The sequence below is a fragment of the Lissotriton helveticus genome, chromosome 6 (genome assembly GCF_964261635.1).
Source record: "Lissotriton helveticus chromosome 6, aLisHel1.1, whole genome shotgun sequence".
Lineage (NCBI taxonomy): Eukaryota > Metazoa > Chordata > Amphibia > Caudata > Salamandridae > Lissotriton > Lissotriton helveticus.
Genome location: NC_136067.1, coordinates 1339654498 through 1339673965, shown reverse-complemented (window position 1 = coordinate 1339673965; position 19468 = coordinate 1339654498). Strand labels below are relative to the sequence as shown.

Below are 19468 nucleotides of genomic sequence, written 5' to 3'. Positions count from 1 at the left end.
AGGACCTCTACGCCCTATGACAGGGTCCTCAAATCCCAATACATTTCAAACAATGTTACAAGTCAAACGTAAGTTTGGAATACTCTTTACTGATCCATGGGCAAACATTTAAGAACCGATCCTTTAAAGCGGCAAATCTTCATGTCACTACAGACATAGTGCCCACACCATCAGTGCTTACTCCGCCCTGCGCGCATACACTTACATACCAAGGAAACCATGAGACATTTGTGGGAACGCAGTGATGCAGGTTTATTTCATACAACACAGGTCCTGGTAGGTGGGTCATCTTACAGGCGATCCAACGCGGCAGCCTCTCGCTGACCCGCATGCCCAAGGAGCCATCTTGCACGGCGAGGCGATGCTCAGACGGTGCAGTACATTATCACTTTATTTTGTTATACTCCCGCCCCCCCTGTCAGGGCGGGGAGATGAGGCACACCCCGGTCGGTTCAGGCCCCCCGACCGCCCGAAGGACTAACGGGGCGCCGACGCTGTTTCCTGGAACCCCCTCGGCTCCAGGTTCTTGGCTCGGGCACCCTACTGTGCCAGGCAGAGGTATTTATACTGTATCCTTCTGCCGCAGAGGTACCCCTACTGTCCATCTGCTTCCAGATCGCCCTGTACTCCGCCACAGCTCTGGAGGAGGCCCCCGTCGATGACAGAGCCCCCCCACCTACCCAGTTACCAGCACCCTGCCGCCGACAGGGCTTCATGTAGGTCTAGGAGAAAGACATCCATTCCCAGCCCACACAAATGTACTCCGTCGCTTTCATAATATCCTTCAGTCCTTTCCTGTATCAGCGCATGCCTAATGAACCCCAGGCCCCTCCTTTCCATGAATTTCTGCATGGACCTGTTGACCCTCTTCCGGCCTTGCTTTATCGCAACTGGCGACCGTGCTCCCCTCCAAACCTTGCGGGGCACAATCTCAGACCATATTACCTCCGTGGCTCCCAATTGGTTAGTTATGGCTGTCACATCCCTCTGCATGGCTTCCATTAAGGCTCTCCTCCCCACTTTGACCAGGTTGTTCCCCCCTAGATGGATAATCAGGGTGCTGGGAGGACCGCCCCGTGCTGCTAGACATTGCTGAAGTCTGTACCTCAGCTGACCCCATCTCATTCCCGGGAAACCCAGCCATAAAATTCGAGTTCTCGCTAAGGTCAGATCCCATCTCTTGCGCATCGCCCACTGTTCCAGCCTGGTAACGTAAGAATGGCCCATCACCCACACGCAACAATCAGCTGCAAGAAAAGACACCATTGGCATTACTGTTTTATTTATAAGTTGAACACTGCACTCCCCAAAAAATTATTTGCTTTTTTCTCACATCTACAAATGAATTGCTGCACTGCAAACAAAATCGACATTGAATAATTAACCGCCAACACTCCAAAATCTCACTTCTGACGCACTTTTCGTGAAACATGCCTGCCGCCCTAAATGCTCCTCTTCCCTAACCACGTGGATAGGCACGGCCTTCTGCGTCCACCGGAACTCAGGGGCGGACATAGCGCTGGTAGCAAGAGGATGACCACCTACCCACCCTCTTGACACCTTCCTCACCCAGCCCAGCCCTGTAAGCAGCAGTGGCCGCCCCTATCCTAAAGGAATGGCTTGAAAATTTCTGACCTGCGTTGGTGGCTGACAACCCTGCCCTGGTCATCACTGAGGCCATCACTCGCTCCAACTGGAATTTGGTCAATGGTGTGCCGTCTGCATAAATTAGGAAGGTGCCTGCTAACCGAGGCCTGATTTTCAGGTATTCCCTAACCAAGGTGACCGGGCAATACCTGGGATCCTCGAATGCATGTAAAGTGATGGACACGCCCTTCCCCACTTGATCTGTTTTGGATTTCCGTAGCCACATTACCAATGGATCCCTGGCGCAGACGTCCATCATGTCTAATGCCCTCCCCGATCTGTCAGATTTGGATTTGGCCACTAGCTCGCTGGCCCTAAAGGCCCCAAAGAACGCTAAGCAAAAGGCCGTCGAGAAGAGCTGGGCCTCGAATGCCGAATTCGTGACAGACGGTACTGTGTCCAACATGCGCTGGAGAGCCGGGAACTCGATTCCTGCCCTTTTTTCGGGAATCCTCACTTCCTGGGGCAGGTGGCCGCACACCCAGGAGTGTGACTTGCCAGCCTCCCTTGCCCATACTACAAAAGTCTCGACTTGTTCCGCTGTACTCAATGCTGATGCTCCCAGGGACAGGATCACATCGCTGAAAGTTGTCTCTTGTGCCGCATATCTTCTCCTGGTTGTAAGGGCCAGGGAGCGTTGCCCCATCCTCTTCAACCGTTCCCCCACTGAAGGAGCCGCCATAGGGTGGTCGGGAATGGTGTCATCTCCTCCCCCGCCTGCGGCCAGGCCTCCCGGAATCGTGACAGCTGAAAGCGAGAGAGAGCGTGAGCTGCAACATTCTTGACACCTTCGACATGCCTAGCCCTGAACTCAATGTTGCTTCGCAGCCCTGCCCTCACTAACTCCCTCAGCAGACTTAAGACTAATGGGCAGTTGGCACTCAGGCCATTGATGGCATGAACCACCGCTAAGTTATCAGACCAGAACACCACCTTCTTGTTGGCCAATTCCCCTGGCCATAAATGCAGTGCCACCACAATGGGGAATAATTCCAGGACCGTTATATTTGCGGTCACTCCCTTCTTGCGCCACACATCCGGCCACTTCATGGCACACCATTTTTCTTGAAAAATCACCCCAAATCCTACTCGACCGAATGCGTCTGAAAATAGACATAAGCCCTGGCTATTTTCCCAGGGGGCCCTCCATATCACTTTGCCATTGAAACTCTTCAGGAACTCGTCCCACATTCGTAGATCTGCTTGCAACCCCGGCCCCAGCCTTACAAAATGATGCCTCTTCCTCACGCCGGCCGTCGCCTTTGCCAACCTGCGAGAAAACACCTTACCAGCCGGTATGACCCTCGCTGCGAAGTTCAATTTGCCCAACAGCCTTTGGACCTCTTCGAGCGTTGCCCTACCCTTGCCAATCATAGCACTAATGTCCTGTCTCAGGTCGCCCACTTTCTCCGCTGGGAGTCTGGATTCTCCTCTGATTGTGTCAAGTTCTATGCCCAGGAATGTCAGTATCTGAGCAGGTCCTTCAGTTTTTCCAGGTGCTAATAGAACACCTAAATGTTCCGACATGACTTCAAAGGCCTGTAGGGCCTCTGCGCATTCCTGAGAACCCTCCCTGCCAAAAAAGAGGAAGTCGTCTAGATAGTGGGTGACTTGGTGAATACCATGCCTGGCCGTGAGGGCCCATTGGAGAAAGGAACTGAATGCCTCAAAGTAGGCGCATGAGACCGCGCAACCCATGGGCATGCAACGATCGAAAAAGAATGCCCCCTCCCAATTCAATAGATGTTAACAAAATCACCCAGCCAGTTGTCGTGTAAATTGCACAATTCTGTCATCCTTTTATAATTATGTAACTGGGGAGGACCTCTACGCCCTATGACAGGGTCCTCAAATCCCAATACATTTCAAACAATGTTACAAGTCAAACGTAAGTTTGGAATACTCTTTACTGATCCATGGGCAAACATTTAAGAACTGATCCTTTAAAGCGGCAAATCTTCATGTCACTACAGACAGAGTGGGTGCCCGGGGTGTCGCTGTTGATCTCTCTGGACCTACTACTTTTAAGACAAAAAACACTTGAATTAGTCTCTTAAAATAGTCTCTAAAATGAATGTTTCCCACATTTAAACTACTTCTAAACAATTCTTACCTTTGCATTTATTGTGTTATTGGCAGAGCAAGCTATATGTTCATCTTGCTATTTGTTCATTTATTGGCCCTGCATGCTGTATGTTAATTTATAGGAAAGCTTGTTTAACATGCCTGTATCAATGTACATGCCAATCAAATTTAGGTAGAATAACAAAAAGGGAAAGACGGAGTGCGTAAATTGGTACCACCAGCCGGTAATTAATCTGGGTATTGTCACAAACTGTATTGTGGCTGCCGTTATATAGCACTTCATACCCCTGACAAGGTGGTAATGCACATTTGCTGACTGATAGCATACCACTCCAGGGAGCATTTTTGGATGGAAGGGTGTGTGTCTCTGGTGTCACTTACGTGGGTAGTGTTTCGAGTTGCACTGGTATTGTGTTTTGTTGTGGTGCATTGGCATGTAGAAAATTGAAATGAGTAGGTGATACGATACTTAGGCTTACACTTTACTTCTGTAGCAGTGGGGCGAAAATGTGTGAATGTGGAGCGATCTATGTGGAAGGAGTTTTTTTTAATGTTGCTGCATGTATGGCAGAGGCTATTCATATATTGGATAAAGATGCACAGCTGCACATATGTGAAGTGTTGCAAAGTAAACTAAAAGCTAGGTGCACATGTGATTGTGCCATTAATTGTGAGTGTCATTTGTTCTATATTCGCTTAGCATTCCACATAATCTAATTTTGACTTTCTGTGCCATCACATAAGAAGACCAAACACATGCAAATTATTTTTTGTCTCTTCTCAAGGGATAGTTATGGGAATACTGCTTTTGCCTGGTAAACCACACTTTTTGCTAGATTTTCCTGCTGGTTTTTGGTCAAAAGTAGACTACAGCCCATGTTGTGCCACCACCAAAGCAACAATGCAAAGCATGTCTCCAGGCCAGGCCCTACACTGCCAATTCGACATGGTAAAATAAACCTTTGCCAGGCCTAATCCTTCCTTTTTAATACTTGGAAGTCATGCGCATGGTAGTTCCTAAATGCACATAGGGCAAGGTGCATAGTATTTACAAAGCAGAACACATATATTTTATGTTTCACATGTCCTGGCAGTGAAAAACCTTACAAGTTGTTTTTCACTGTGGTAAGCCTGCCTCTCCTGTAGGAAAGCATTTGGTTACATTATAACATCTTGAAATGCTTAACTTCAGTTGAGGAGTACCTAGAAAAATGATTCAAAGATCCATTTTAACAGTAATTTAAAATTCAACTTATTGGGCAAGTTGCATTTTAAATGACTATTTTGAAAATTACACTTTTAGAAACTTGCCGTTTTACTGCCCAAGCCAAAAGTACCTTTCTGCTAGTGTTCAGTGTCACCTGTTGATGGATTCCCTGTGGTGAAGTATTGATTGCTCCCAGACATCGGACAAAAGGCTTAAGAGTAGGGAGATATTTTCCTCCCTAACCAAGAGGGCCTGGGTCTCTGACCAACCACTTCCTGATCTTCAAAGGATGCCTTGCCTGTTACTGGCAGCTGTAACTAACACCTATGCCTGACACCCTTATGTCTTCATAGCTAGTCTACCTCCAACCCAGCAGAAGAGGGAGCTACTATAGACCTTCTTTTGGAGTGACCACAACAGGGGGTTTGGCTGTTATCATAGCCACACCTCTGAGTGGACATAAGGAGCTCTGCACAGAGGAAGAAAGGTTCTGCAATATTGGTTTTTAGAGAGGGGTACTGAGGGATAGTTTACAGTAAAACACATAGGAAGTGCTGTATAAGTGAATAAGGTAAGCCGTGGGAACCTTTCCCCCATTTTGTTGGGGAGTGGTCAGGAGTTCCCCCATCTACAGGCTAGCTCTTGGCATAAATGTGCAACCCGGTACCCTCTTTGGAACATTACTGGACCTGTAAAAAACAGAAGAATGACTGCACCGGCTGTCGAGACTTGTGAGGAGGACCCTAGGGGCTGTACTTGCTCCTACTTGTACCCAGTACAAAAACAGTGGACTTCAGGGGTCAGTTGGCTGACCTCCTGTTAATCTACAGGGACCCAAAAGCTGCAAAAAGCCCACTTTCCCGGAAGACACCAGATGACCAGTTCCAACTGGGCCTGTCCTTGTTGCTTCTAGTGGCTTCTGTTGCAGCAAGTCCTGACCACCAAGTGCTGTTGCTGAGGTCCTGCGAACCTTGGCTGGTGTTGTAGTGTACACCTCCTGCTTAACCTTAAAATCTGGGACTTAAAAAATGTTACAATACTTTTTGCCTGGAGAATTGACAGGAGACTATGGTAAACATGGCAATTCAATCCAGCAAAGATACATTGCCACTGGGCCAAAATTCAGGCTGCTCCTGCTCTGAGATTTTCTGCAGCAGCAAATCGATTTCTGCTGTATGCAGCGGAGAACAATGGATTAAACCCAGATCCTTATGACTGAGGATTAATGTTTGCATTGTTCAGCATTCCGTCCATCATCTGTTCTTTTTGCGGAGAAGGTATCCAGCATGATGGAGCCTTGTTCTGCTACAACTTTCAGACTTACAAACCTCAGGAATGCGAGCTCTGAAAGTGTGACTAAGTCTGAAAGTAGAAGTCTTCACCAGACGAAGACGCCAAAGTATCCGGCTGGCAAGGGACCTTCTTTGGGTGAAAAATTGTGAATTTCTCCCACTCTGAGCTTTTCCACTAAAGGTCAACGGCTTCACCAATACTTTGCCTCATTGCTATCCAGCCTTGTGGAATCCATCTTGACCACAGCCTGCTGCTTTGCCCCCCCCCCTGCAGGTTTCTGACTTCCATCTCAGGGGCTAAGCCGGAAGGTAAAACCTCTAACCAGGACCACTCTGATATCTGTATCCAACCTGCTCCATAACAGTTGTCATTAACCCGTGCCTAGGTACCGGTCAAGTGCAACCAGATGACCGTGAATTGCTATTAAGGCTTTCTGGAGCTATTTTTATTTAAAACTTTAAAAATCAGTTTCTTGGGTCCCCCTTATTGGATGTTTTGTCATTTTGTTCGTCAAGTATTCTCAGTGCCCTGTGCCATAGCTACCAGGGGTGAGCTTAGGTTTAAGTTACTGAACCCTTTACTGGATTTAACAAGAATAGTGCCATTATTATTTGTGGTGAACTACCATCCACCTCTACTAATAATACACATTTGCGCAATAGTCAAAATTCAAACTGCTGATCACATCTCCTCTCAAAAGGAAAACATGCAGCACCAGGTATGATCTCAACCTAATGTGCCTCCTATGTGAGAGACAGTTTAAGTGGTTAAGGCACAGAAAGTTCCTACAACTCGCTCAGTACTCTATCACGAACAAAGGCAAAACATGATGGAGGGAATGTTTCAATTAGGATGAACCACTTTATTATTCAAAAAGACATTTGGTTTATAATAGGGCACAGTTACAGAATTTGATTTCTAAATGTAAAAATTAAGTCTCATTTAGTTTCTTTTTCTTTGCAGTATGTGTTTGACTACAAGCAAGGTGATGTATTTGGCTGTGTGGCTGATATCGGCTGGATCACTGGGCACAGCTATGTTGTATATGGGCCCCTGTGCAATGGGGCCACCACTGTCTTGTTTGAGAGCACTCCAATTTATCCTGACCCAGGTGAGAGCTCAATTTAGCACCATTGCTAGTTTATGCAGTTTATTCCAAGATTAAAGCACACATTAGGCTTGTTACTTGTCAAATGTTAACCATGACATGTTCTCAATAATGCAACAGTTGAGCAAACGGAGCGGCAATAGTACAAACAATTACATGGTTTGTGATGTTTTTAAATTTGTATTAATTCATTGCAAATGAAAAAGCATCAAGACATACAAACTTAATTATCACAAATACACATTGTTGACTTCTTTCACATCAACATCCCAATTCCTATATAACGGATGAGAAAACGAGTGATGAACTCCATATTTCAAAGCTGTTATCCTTCCAATGTGTAACTGTCTTTTTGGGTGTACACCCAACACGTGTTTCAAAGTATTAACACTGCTTCTTCATGGCTATATTTTACATTTTTCTTAGCTCTTATTATCCTATGTCAACTCTTTGTCATGCCGCTCGAAAGTAACATCACATGGCTAAGAGCTTATGAGACTAATACAATTAACCTATTTACTTGTGCTTAATCACATAATATTTTATAAGTAGTGATACTTACTGTATACTATGCAATGCAACATTGATTAATTGAAAAAGATAATAAAAAATGCTGAACCAAGAGCATATCGATGGTTTTTCTGGATATCGAGAGATGTGTCTTAGAACAAATTCCTAGATTACGGAAGTAGTTCATTGTAAAGCTTCGAAATATAGGCTCCAGACAAGATCCATAGCACATTTCCACAAAACGACTGGAATTGCACGATTTTTCCCATCTCAGTGGACCTCTTCATTTATATTCTGTGCTGGTTCCATGCAGGTAAGTGTTGCGAACCTGTCCAAGAGTGGATTGCCCTTTTGTATAGTGTCACCAGAAGGGCAGCGTCTGCCAGTGGGGAGCAGCACAGGTAATTTCTGTTTATTTAACCCCAAAAAGCTGGAACCTTTGATGTTCTCAAGAGTTTCGTCTCCTGAACTCATATCAATCAGTGAAGCTTCAATGCCGTGCAGCTTCACTGAATTCTGCTATCTTTTTGCTTGTTTTTGCCACGCCATTCATCTGCAGCCAAAGTAAAGATCTTTGTCTGCTATACTATGTTTATGGAAACCGCTTATAATCTTCTCACCCTTATCCTGCACCTAAAGGACAAATGGTGTTGTAGGATCCAGTTTTCCCAGCCTTGTTAATCTGTGGCCTAAACCAACATTAAAAAATATCTCTGTGGTAAAAGTTATGCCAAACCCAAAAGCCCGAACTCATTTTCAAGGTATGAAATGAGAAGGCAATCTTAGATATACAGAATCCCTCATTTACAAAGCCATTTATGCATGTAAGTTTAACAAGCATTCTCAAATGTTGAATTTGGTGCAAATTCACTCTTGAGCTTTCCAGAATGAGACTATGCACTTGGGGTTTACTCACATATGATATTACCTTTATATGTGTTAAATTGAGGCATGAGTACATGTTCTCATGAAAGGAGACCTGGAAAGTTTGTAAATACTCACAAACCCATGAAACTGTTGCTATTCACAAACCTGTCCATGATCTATTCCTAGCCTGCAGACACTTGGAGACTTACTAATGTACATGATAGGAGTAAATATGATTCCAGGGCAAGAAGTTCAAGGGAACCTCACTAAAACTGGTGAGGGAGAGGAGGAACGTTTTCTATGAGAAAAATTAATGTCCTTGTGGAAAACATTAAAATTAAACAAAAGCGCAACTGAGCTAATGTGATTGCATTTTTACATGTGCAAATTTTTCACTGTGTACAATTACATTTGCGCAATTGCCTTCGCATAAATATAATTTGGAATTCACAAAACATTTGCAGAACTAAAAAAAGCCTATTTTGAAAACTGTTAGACCTGCCATTCCTTGGCATGGTTACCCCTACCATTTGGCCTTTACCTCCTCTATTTTTGATGCTGTGATGGATTTTGTTTTGCTGCATTAGATGCTTTGGGCACTTTGCCACTGCTGATCAGTGTCAAAGTGGATGTGCTCCTGATGGAGCGGTAATTTCTTCTGGTAGTTTCTCAATGTAAAACCTTCATGCTACCTCTAATTTACCGCTCAAAAGGTGTTGGGCCCTTCACACCATGTATTACCTTCAGGAGACTTAAAAGTTAATTTTTCTCTGACCCTTTATTCATTAGTAAAATATCAATCAGGTTACCGAATTTGGAAAACAGGAAAAATAGCATTAATAAAGAACACATTACAGTCTGCAAATAAGCATAACATGTAGGGAAGAAAATGTGGCACAAAATTTCAGTCACAATTCTTAAAGAGTTTCTAAGAAAAATAGTCTTGCAAAGCTAATCAATAATTAAATAGTTTGCAAAAATCTCCCATTAAGAGAAATAAATGCATAAATCAAATAAATCTTTTCAGACTTAATTATTTAGTCAAAGCATAAACTCAAAGTTTAGCATCTAAATCTAAAGAGCCTTTCTATCTGTTGCTGCTCTGTGCATCCCTGTGTCTAAAGAGCAAAAAGGAGGGAGACAGCCCGCCCTTCACCAGACCTCAAAGGAATGTGGCCTGCAGTGCCAAGATATGACGTGGAAGCAAGAAACCTCCCCCTGACTCTCCTCGGACGCACCTCCCCTTCAGCAATCTCCCGGGACGTTTCGCGTACCTAACCCATAGAAGCCAGCTGAGCTGAGAAAAGCCAGCCCCCATCCAGAGAGGACATTATTTTATACTCTAATTATTGGCAGACTACACAAAGATGTAGCATCTTTCAGGAAAACCTGTACGTGATTGGTCAGTCATGATGGCATGAGTTCTCACTACCCTGACTCATTCTAAAATCCTGACTTTACCAGTTTTAACAAAAGAAGCATACATGAATAACTACATTTATAAACATTTGCAACATTTACTAGGAAAAATGTTTCATTCTAATTCTCTTCCTTCCCTTCTCAGCGCAGTCAGATGGACACTTTTAACTAACACTGGTACATTGGCAGAATCACAAGAATGTACAGTTCAAGATGTCCTTGACTTCTTTAGGAAAGCTGGTGTCTGCGCATGCTCTCTTCTCTTTAATGCAAGCCATAGCCTTGCTGGTTTCACAGGCAGCCATTTAATTGTAGGCCCCAAAAATAAAACAAACACAAAGATAATATTAATTTCCTGTAAATCAGCCCATTATGTTTCCAAACTCCATACTAATACCCCTTATAAATGTTTACCTAGCCAAGCTATTAGTTTCAAGCAGCTTTTCTATTATTTATGACAAGATGCAGTGTTTGGTGCATTTGTTAATTCACACACATTATAAAAAGAGGTGTTATTTAACTGAAAATATTTATCAAAACATGCAACAAGTCAAAGTCCTTTAAGACAGAAATAGTGAATTTAGATTACATGGGATGAGCTGGGAAGAGAGAAACACATTCTATTAATCTTCAAAGGTAAAAAGGCCACTTTTCTCTACATTGGAAAAACACATGTTAATTCAGCAAAAGCATTTCAGACTGAATAGGCCTCACTTTCATGTTTTTCATGTGCCATGTTTTAAACTTGCACCAAAATGTGCGAGGCAATTTAAATGCAGTCTGTCTGTAGCACAAAAATAAAATAATGCCTGACTGCAGATGAAATCTGCTCCACCAATCCACCCTTCTGATGATTCAAATCATAATAAAATGATTTATAATTCATCACAAATTTCATTTCACAAGTGACAATATCTTTTTTTTTTTTAAATTGCAAAAGCTGAGCATATAACAATGTTACTTCTATTTCTAAGGCAAACACAAGTTTGGTCTGTAATCAGATCATATATAGCCAAGCTCAAATGTTTTAGTGCAGAGATCTGTAAGTAGCTTCTTGGAACAGTCAGTCTTCTGTAAAATAATTAACTAAAATAATAAAAAGAGAATTCAATAGAACAGTTTCAGCATTTCTTTGCTCTTTGTCATCAGCTTGCTATCAGAATGGTTCATACAGTGTGGCATTCTGTACTTTTTCTATGCAATTAGACTACTTAGGTGCTGAGAAACTCTGACAGAGCACCATCAATCCTTTGCACTTTTTCAACCAAGGCCTTTCACTCTTATTTTCACTTTGATCAGATTCAGATGTTTCACCACAGCATCTCTCCGATCAAAGCTGTTGCACCATCCATTATGCAGATCTTGTGTAGCAGCTGCGTTCTGGTGAGAAACTGCACACTGTACATCAACCAGACCTACACAGCAATGGCTAGTGTTCTCATCAGTGTTTTCCACAAGTGCATTTGCATATGCATTTTCAAGCCACTTTAGTGTTGCTGAAACACAGTCTTTTGCAAAAGGTAACTCAGTGCTGCCATTGTGTTGCTTTATTATGCTTGACACTTCAGGCAGATAGCTACAATCCATTCCTTGTCCAATCTGTTGTTCTGCACTCATTATCTTTGAGACCCCATTATGATCGGATTTCAGAGAAACTGGCAATCTATACCTGGGCATCAGTCTTTACAATAACACATTTGCCACTTTGCAGTTGTCATTTTTCTCAAAAACAGTTCTGATACAACCCTGTTGTGCTGCATCAAAAATATTTTCTTGGGCCTCTTTTAATTCATCTGTGAAGATTCCATTGAATGTATGTGCTAACAGAACACAAATTTGTGCAACTGAATTAGCATTTCTCTCTCCCATGACAACAGTGACTCCCAATTGAGCAGATATACTGCATGTTATGGTAAGGGCAATCAATTTCGAATTTTGGGCTGGGGTAATTACTAAAAGCCATGAAGCTTTGACAACATCATGTATAAGGAGCACAGCATGTGCTGCTTTTAATGTGTCAGCTTTCAAACATGGGCCATCTACAAAACGGACATTGTTGGGCTGACTCAGACGTTCATCCTTAAAGTCTGAATTTGGCTTTATGCATATTTTCATGATATTTAGACACTCATATTCAGTTTCATCATAATCCAATTCATTTGCTGACATTTCTGTGAAGTTAGGGTCAAAGGTCATTGGGCAATACATCACAGACCTTTGAACACAGTCATCTGTTTCAATAGGCAATGAGAGAGCGCAGCCCTCCCTCTCACTGCAAATTAGTGTATTTTCTTTCAAATAAACTTTCATTCCTAGTGCTGGGGCGCGACATTTTTTCTCTTTCAACTCTAGGAATGCTTTTGTGCAATTGTTGTCCAATGGAAGCGGATCAGACACACCAGAGTGTGTCAGCCTCAGAAAAGGCTTAGCCACTAGGGAAAGGTTTAGTAACCACTCTCTACAGCAGCTAACCATTCCCAAAAATGTCCTGACTTCTTTCTGAATTTGAGGTGGATTCATCTTGGAAATTATTTCCACCTTCTCTGGTGACACCTTTCTACCTCCCTTTCCAATTTTGTGTCCCAGGTATTCATCTTCTTTTTGACAGTACTCCTGACCATTCTCATCCAATGGCACTGTGACATGAACTTGGCAAAAATCAATAAAAAAAAGCCATTCTTCACCACATGGAATGTGCAAAAATATATTGGCTGAATTCGGTACCACAGGACAACATGGAAAAAATATGCTTTTAATCTCCTGCACTATTCTGTTCTTTTCATTTATTTTCTGTGAACCTGTGATCAGAAAGTTACACAAACTTCTAATCAATTCCATCAAAAATTATTTTACTGGTAAAATTCCTGCAACTGATTGTGTTCCTGAATACATGTCATCTGGTTCAAATTTTAATAAGACATGTTCTGCACATTTTATTAATCTGACATCCTTCTCTGTGAACTCTCTTATTTCTGTGTTTATTATTTTTTCCAAATCAGAAGGTAATTTTTCAACTGTCTTTTCTGAAAATAATGCTACATCTTTCTCTTTTTGGGCCATTTTAAAATGTACATCCTCATCAGGAATCTGAAAAATAACATTATCTGATGTACAGTAATCTGAGCTGCTTAATGTGCAAAATAATTGTTTTCCTGCTAGGCCTGAGTCACAGACAACAGTTTTGCAATTTTCCTCAAATGGGCCTAATTTTGGGGCACATTTTTCTAAAACTGGGTTTGTAATTTCTTTTTTTTAAACTCCTGCAACTAAATCTGAACTTTCCACTGCCTTCACAATGGAATTGGTAGATTCAGAATTGTGAGTGTTAAAACTCTCATTTGCAAACATAGTAACCTGTTGGACTGGGTTCTGTTTTTATCTCTGGAAATAATTCACATTTGCTCTGGACACCTTATTTAAATTAATTTGAGCATTTTCCATATTTTGTGGGACCATTTGTGCTTGACAAATTCCTGCCATTGGTACCTGTACTGACATTTGCATTTGCTTAACTGGCATATTTTGCACCTGCATTTCTCCATGTTTTTGTGCATCATGTTTAAATGTATTTTTCTTCTTCCAATGCTCAAATCTGTTATAAAGATGGCAAAAGGACACATTTTTCAGCAGTACAACATCCATACCTGAATTTGCACTAACCAAAACACCTTTACTTCCATCCTGTGTTCTTTTAATCTGTACTTAATCAACATCCTTTGCTAGCACTCTGCCCTTTAGGAAATAAATCACTGCTATATTTTCCTCCATAACAACAGAAAATGATGGTGCATTCATGCAAACCCTTTTCACTGTCTCCTCACCTGGCCCTTGAACAACAACTTTAGATTCAAACCACAATTTAGTCAGCATGGCAATATAAAAGAACATTTCCAAATTAATGCACAACTCTTTCAATATTTCCTCCAATCCATCAACTTGTGGGTACCACAGCATAAATGTGTCTCTCAATTGTGGGATTGTGTTCAGAAATGCTGCAAGTTCACTTTTATTCTGTGGCATATGAACATGCACTTCTCCCACCATTTCTCTCAATGAGTAAGCAAAAGCTTCTCCCTCATTAAGCTTATTATTTTTCTCAATTATATCTGGTGGCTTCTTTTCCTTATCCATTTTCCTTGCTAGGTCTGGTGTTTTTTTTTCTTCTCATGTTTTCTTGCCCACTTGTTTACTAATTTCTCAAACCCATTGCATTAAAAAATATATTTTATTTCTGCATTGTGCAAATGCAATCCTGAAGAACACATTTTCTCATGTGCTTCATCATTCATATGTACCCTGAAACTTTTCTGAGATGGAAAACTTCCTGAAACATCAGTTTCATATTTTTGAGCCAAATCTGTCAGTCCATTGTGTGTAGTTAATGCACATGCAGCTGATTCCTTATTCAGGGAAATTAATTCTTTTTCCTGACACTGGTTTACATTTTCATTATTTAAACAGCAGAGACTGTTAATTTCTCCATGTTCAAATGTTGAATTTAAAACACTAAGCTGTTTCTCTTTTTCAGGGCCTGTGTTAATATGTTCTCCCATGTTTTCTATCTTTTTAATCACTGCTGCTTCCTCAAAGCAGGTTTGAAAAATCCCATTTTCAAATATATTTATTTTATCCTGGGATGCAGATGTAGATGTTGTAAATGCCATTTTCCCCTCATCTTTTAGTGCTTGATCTGTCTTGGGTAGTCTTTGTTCAATAATCTGTGAATTCTGAGTTTCTGAAATAAACCCTGCCATATTCTCTGATTCTGCAGCTCTTTGAACCTTTTCAGTAGGGACTATATTAATTGGGACAGTCGTAATTTTTCTAGGCTGTATCTGTGCATCTGCAGTTTGTAATTCTTGAACTGAATCAGGCACATTTGAAGCAGTAACACCTGGAGGTATCACTGTCAGTACTGAATCAACAGGTAATGGGTCAATCTGAAATGTCTGCACAGTTCTCTCAAACTGTTTTTCTCTCTGTTCAACAGAAGCAGTAGCCCCTGTAGTTTTTACTGGTGCACCATTTTTAGTATTAATCATGTGAACCACATAAAGTGGTGGAAACTCAGTTAACAATTCATTCATTATTTCATCCCCTGAATCATTATTTATTTGAAGCTCTTTATCATCACTAATTCCCTTCTCCTGCATCTGGTCCTTTATCTTTTTATCCTCACTTGCTTTTTCTCTTGCTGTCCTTTCCCAAAGGCTTAAGGCCTCAAATTGTGCAGCTTTAGATGGTGTCTTTATTTCACATAACACTTCCCTTAATTTGTCAATAATTTGCAACTCAAAAGTACCATCTTTTGGAAACCTCAAAGCACCCTCTTTTTCAGTAATCTTGCACCATTGGTGAACCCACATACATGTGTTTTGTCCCAAACTGGTAGACATAAAATGCACAGGTGTTCCTTCAGGAGCATCACCAATAAAAAACGAATTTTTCACTTTACCTCCTAACAGCTTCTTTAAACCTTCAAACAATTTCATTTTTGCAATAGTTCAATGCAATTTCTTTTCTCCAAAGCTGTCAGTCTAAATTTCAGTCAGTTTTACTCCTACCACTGACCCTCCACAAAATCTTACTGCAATATTTCTCTTAATCAATAACTCCGTTAGTAACAACATAAATACATTCGCTACTCTGTCTGTTGTGCTAAATAAAGGATAGATTTATATTCACTGCGAGTAACACATTCCGCTTACCCTTCACAAAGTAAGACCTTCCGTTTAATCTTCAAACACTACAGGTAAATCCCTTCCGCTTACCTTTCACTCAAGCTCAGAAGAACCTGCTACTCCTTTGGACTTATCCTTCAGGATATATCTTAGTCCAAAGTTTCACCAGTGAACCCTTTTGCTGTCAATCAAGCTCAGAAGCACCTGCTACTCCTTTGGACTTATCCTTCAGGATATATCTCAGTCCAAAGTTTCACCAGCGAACCCTTTTGCTGTCAATCAAGCTCAGAAGAACCTGCTACTCCTTTGGTGTGACCCTTTCTAGGTGATATCAGACCAAAGTTTCACCAGTGAACTCTTTGCTATCAATCACTCACACAGAAAATAGTCCCTAATTTAACACTGCCAGCCCTCCTTAGCTTCTCAGTGTTATTCCAACAGACGAGTAACCTCAGTGCAGTGTGGCTTCCATTTACCACCCGCTATTCCTTCCCGGGATTCCACAGGTGTGCATACCTGCGTGTTCCAGACAACCTAGAACAAGACACTAACTTAACATGAAGAGTTAAAACATGTAATCAATAACCAAAAAATTATGTCCTATGAAATTACCAATATAATCAATAACACCATTAATTCAAAATGAGCAAAATGTCACCAACAATAAAAAACTTAATATTTTCAACACTTCAAAAATACATGCTAGCATATTAACAACATTTCACAACCCTATTGATACTCACACCGCTTCTAGCATCACCTTCCAGTACTGCTTTGCCAGTCTTCAGGTTCTGAGCATTGGAGTCAGGAATCAGGACTTGGTCATTTATCTGACTTGGGCAATTATTTAATTTCCCTTCTAAGGTCGATGATCCATTAGTTGAATAGTTGATGGTGAAATCAATAATCATTAATCACCAAACTAATCAATAATGACCATCCTCTGCTTACCAAAAACTGATGGAGCGGTAATTTCTTCTGGTAGTTTCTCAATGTAAAACCTTCATGCTACCTCTAATTTACCGCTCAAAAGGTGTTGGGCCCTTCACACCATGTATTACCTTCAGGAGACTTTAAATAAAGATGAACAGTCAAAAATGCAATTTATTATTCAAGCCAATAAAGAGAGTTGTTGAGTATTTTAAAGGGTTTTATTTCCTAGTCAAAAGTTAATTTTTCTCTGACCCTTTATTCATTAGTAAAATATCAATCAGGTTAAAGAATTTGGAAAACAGGAAAAATAGCATTAATAAAGAACACATTACAGTCTGCATATAAGCATAACATGTAGGGAAGAAAATGTGGCGCAAAATTTCAGTCACAATTCTTAAAGAGTTTCTAAGAAAAATAGTCTTGCAAAGCTAATCAATAATTAAATAGTTTGCAAAAATCTCCCATTAAGAGAAATAAATGCATAAATCAAATAAATCTTTTCAGACCTAATTATTTAGTCAAAGCATAAACTCAAAGTTTAGCATCTAAATCTAAAGAGCTTTTCTATCTGTTGCTGCCCTGTGCATCTCTGTGTCTAAAGAGCAAAAAGGAGGGAGACAGCCCGCCCTTCACCAGACCTCAAAGGAATGTGGCCTGCAGTGCCAAAATATGACGTGGAAGCAAGAAACCTCCCCCTGACTGTCCTCGGACGCACCTCCCCTTCAGCAATCTCCCGGGACGTTTCGCGTACCTAACCCATAGAAGCCAGCTGAGCTGAGAAAAGCCAGCCCCCATCCAGAGAGGACATTATTTTATACTCTAATTATTGGCAGACTACACAAAGATGTAGACTCTTTCAGGAAAACCTGTACGTGATTGGTCAATCATGATGGCATGAGTTCTCACTACCCTGACTCATTCTAAAATCCTGACTTTACCAGTTTTAACAAAAGAAGCATACATGAATAACTACATTTATAAACATTTGCAACATTTACTAGGAAAAATGTTTAATTCTAATTCTCTTCCTTCCCTTCTCAGCGCAGTCAGATGGACACTTTTAACTAACACTGGTACATTGGCAGAATCACAAGAATGTACAGTTCCAGATGTCCTTGACTTCTTTAGGAAAGCTGGTGTCTGTGCATGCTCTCTTCTCTTTAATGCAAGCCATAGCCTTGCTGGATTCACAGGCAGCCATTTAATTGTAGGCCCCAAAAATAAAACAAACACAAAGATAATATTAATTTCATGTAAATCAGCCCATTATGTTTCCAAACTCCATACTAATACCCCTTATAAATGTTTACCTAGCCAAGCTATTAGTTTCAAGCAGCTTTTCTATTATTTATGACAAGATGCAAAATAAATGTGCAACATAGCATTTTCATGCATTTAGTGTAAAATTTAAAAGCACACACAGTTACTACAGCGCACACAACAACATGCTTTAATGTTTTAGATAGCTTTTCATGCAAAAAAGCATTTAGTCCCCTGTGTAGTGTTTGGTGCATTTGTTAATTCACACACATTATAAAAAGAGGTGTTATTTAACTGAAAATATTTATCAAAATATGCAACAAGTCAAAGTCCTTTAAGACAGAAATAGTGAATTTAGATTACATGGGATGAGCTGGGAAGAGAGAAACACATTCTATTTATCTTCAAAGGTAAAAAGGCCACTTTTCTCTACATTGGAAAAAACATGTTAATTCAGCAAAAGCATTTCAGACTGAATAGGCCTCACTTTCATGTTTTTCATGTGCCATGTTTTAACTTGCACCAAAATGTGCGTGGCAATTTAAATGCAGTCTGTCTGTAGCACAAAAATAAAACAATGCCTGACTGCAGATGAAATCTGCTCCATCACTCCCTGTAATTGGTTGTCCCTAATTGTTATGTTTGTCTTACTTGTAAAGTCCCTAGTAAAGTGCACTATGGGTGCCAGGGCTGGTAATGCAAATGCTACTAGTGGGCCTGCAGCAATAATTGTGCCACCCACACAAGCAGCTCCAAAAAGAGATCTCAGGACTGCCACTGCATTGCCTGCACACAGTTTGTTAACTGCCTTGTTGTCCTGACAAATGTACCCACTTGCCAGGGCTTACCCTTCCCTTTTTATGCACATCAGACACCCCTATGTTAGGCCCAAGGTACCCCCCTGGGCAGGGTGCAGTGTATGTGAAAGGTAGGATTTGTACTGAGTTGTGTACCATGTCCTGACAGTGAAATACTGCCAAATCCGTTTTTAGATCTCGGCCTGGCGTTGGAGCGCGCAAGCGCTCCTCGCCTGCCAGAGCTGTAGTAAACCATATGAAGAAGGGGACTTTAATCCACGCCCCTGTGTCTCGACCGTTTCCAATTGGCTCGCGTTATGATTAATGTTTTTTTCGCGCTTTCAATTTGCTGTGCATCATTTTTGTTACCGCCCTTGCAGTTTTTGCAGCCCGCCCATCGTGACAAGCGCATCTGTTTTCATTCAGCACAGACGCAAATACAAGATGCTGAATGGCGAGCTTTTTTTTTCTCTTTGTACTTCACGGCTGTTGTGAAGACTTTCTTATCTGCTTGTTTATTTAACAAGCAGATATAAAAGTCTTCACGAGGGCCGTGATGCAGACGAGGCACGGCGCACAGGCATTCAGAGGGCGTCTGTTCCCAGCACTTTTCCCCCTCCTCTCCCATTTGTTAATTTTTTTCTTAACACTCCCACTTCCC

At 41.4% G+C, this 19468-nt stretch overlaps 1 protein-coding gene across 1 annotated transcript in view; it reads left to right on the top strand.

Moving 5' to 3' along the window:
• The window catches only part of ACSS1 (acyl-CoA synthetase short chain family member 1), a 1294163-nt gene that overhangs the window by 666183 nt on the left and 608512 nt on the right, over window positions 1-19468 (top strand). The window contains exon 6 of the mRNA XM_078649067.1: window positions 7196-7343. Coding sequence (XP_078505193.1) covers window positions 7196-7343 — 148 coding nt within the window. The remainder of the gene's footprint in view (window positions 1-7195; window positions 7344-19468) is intronic.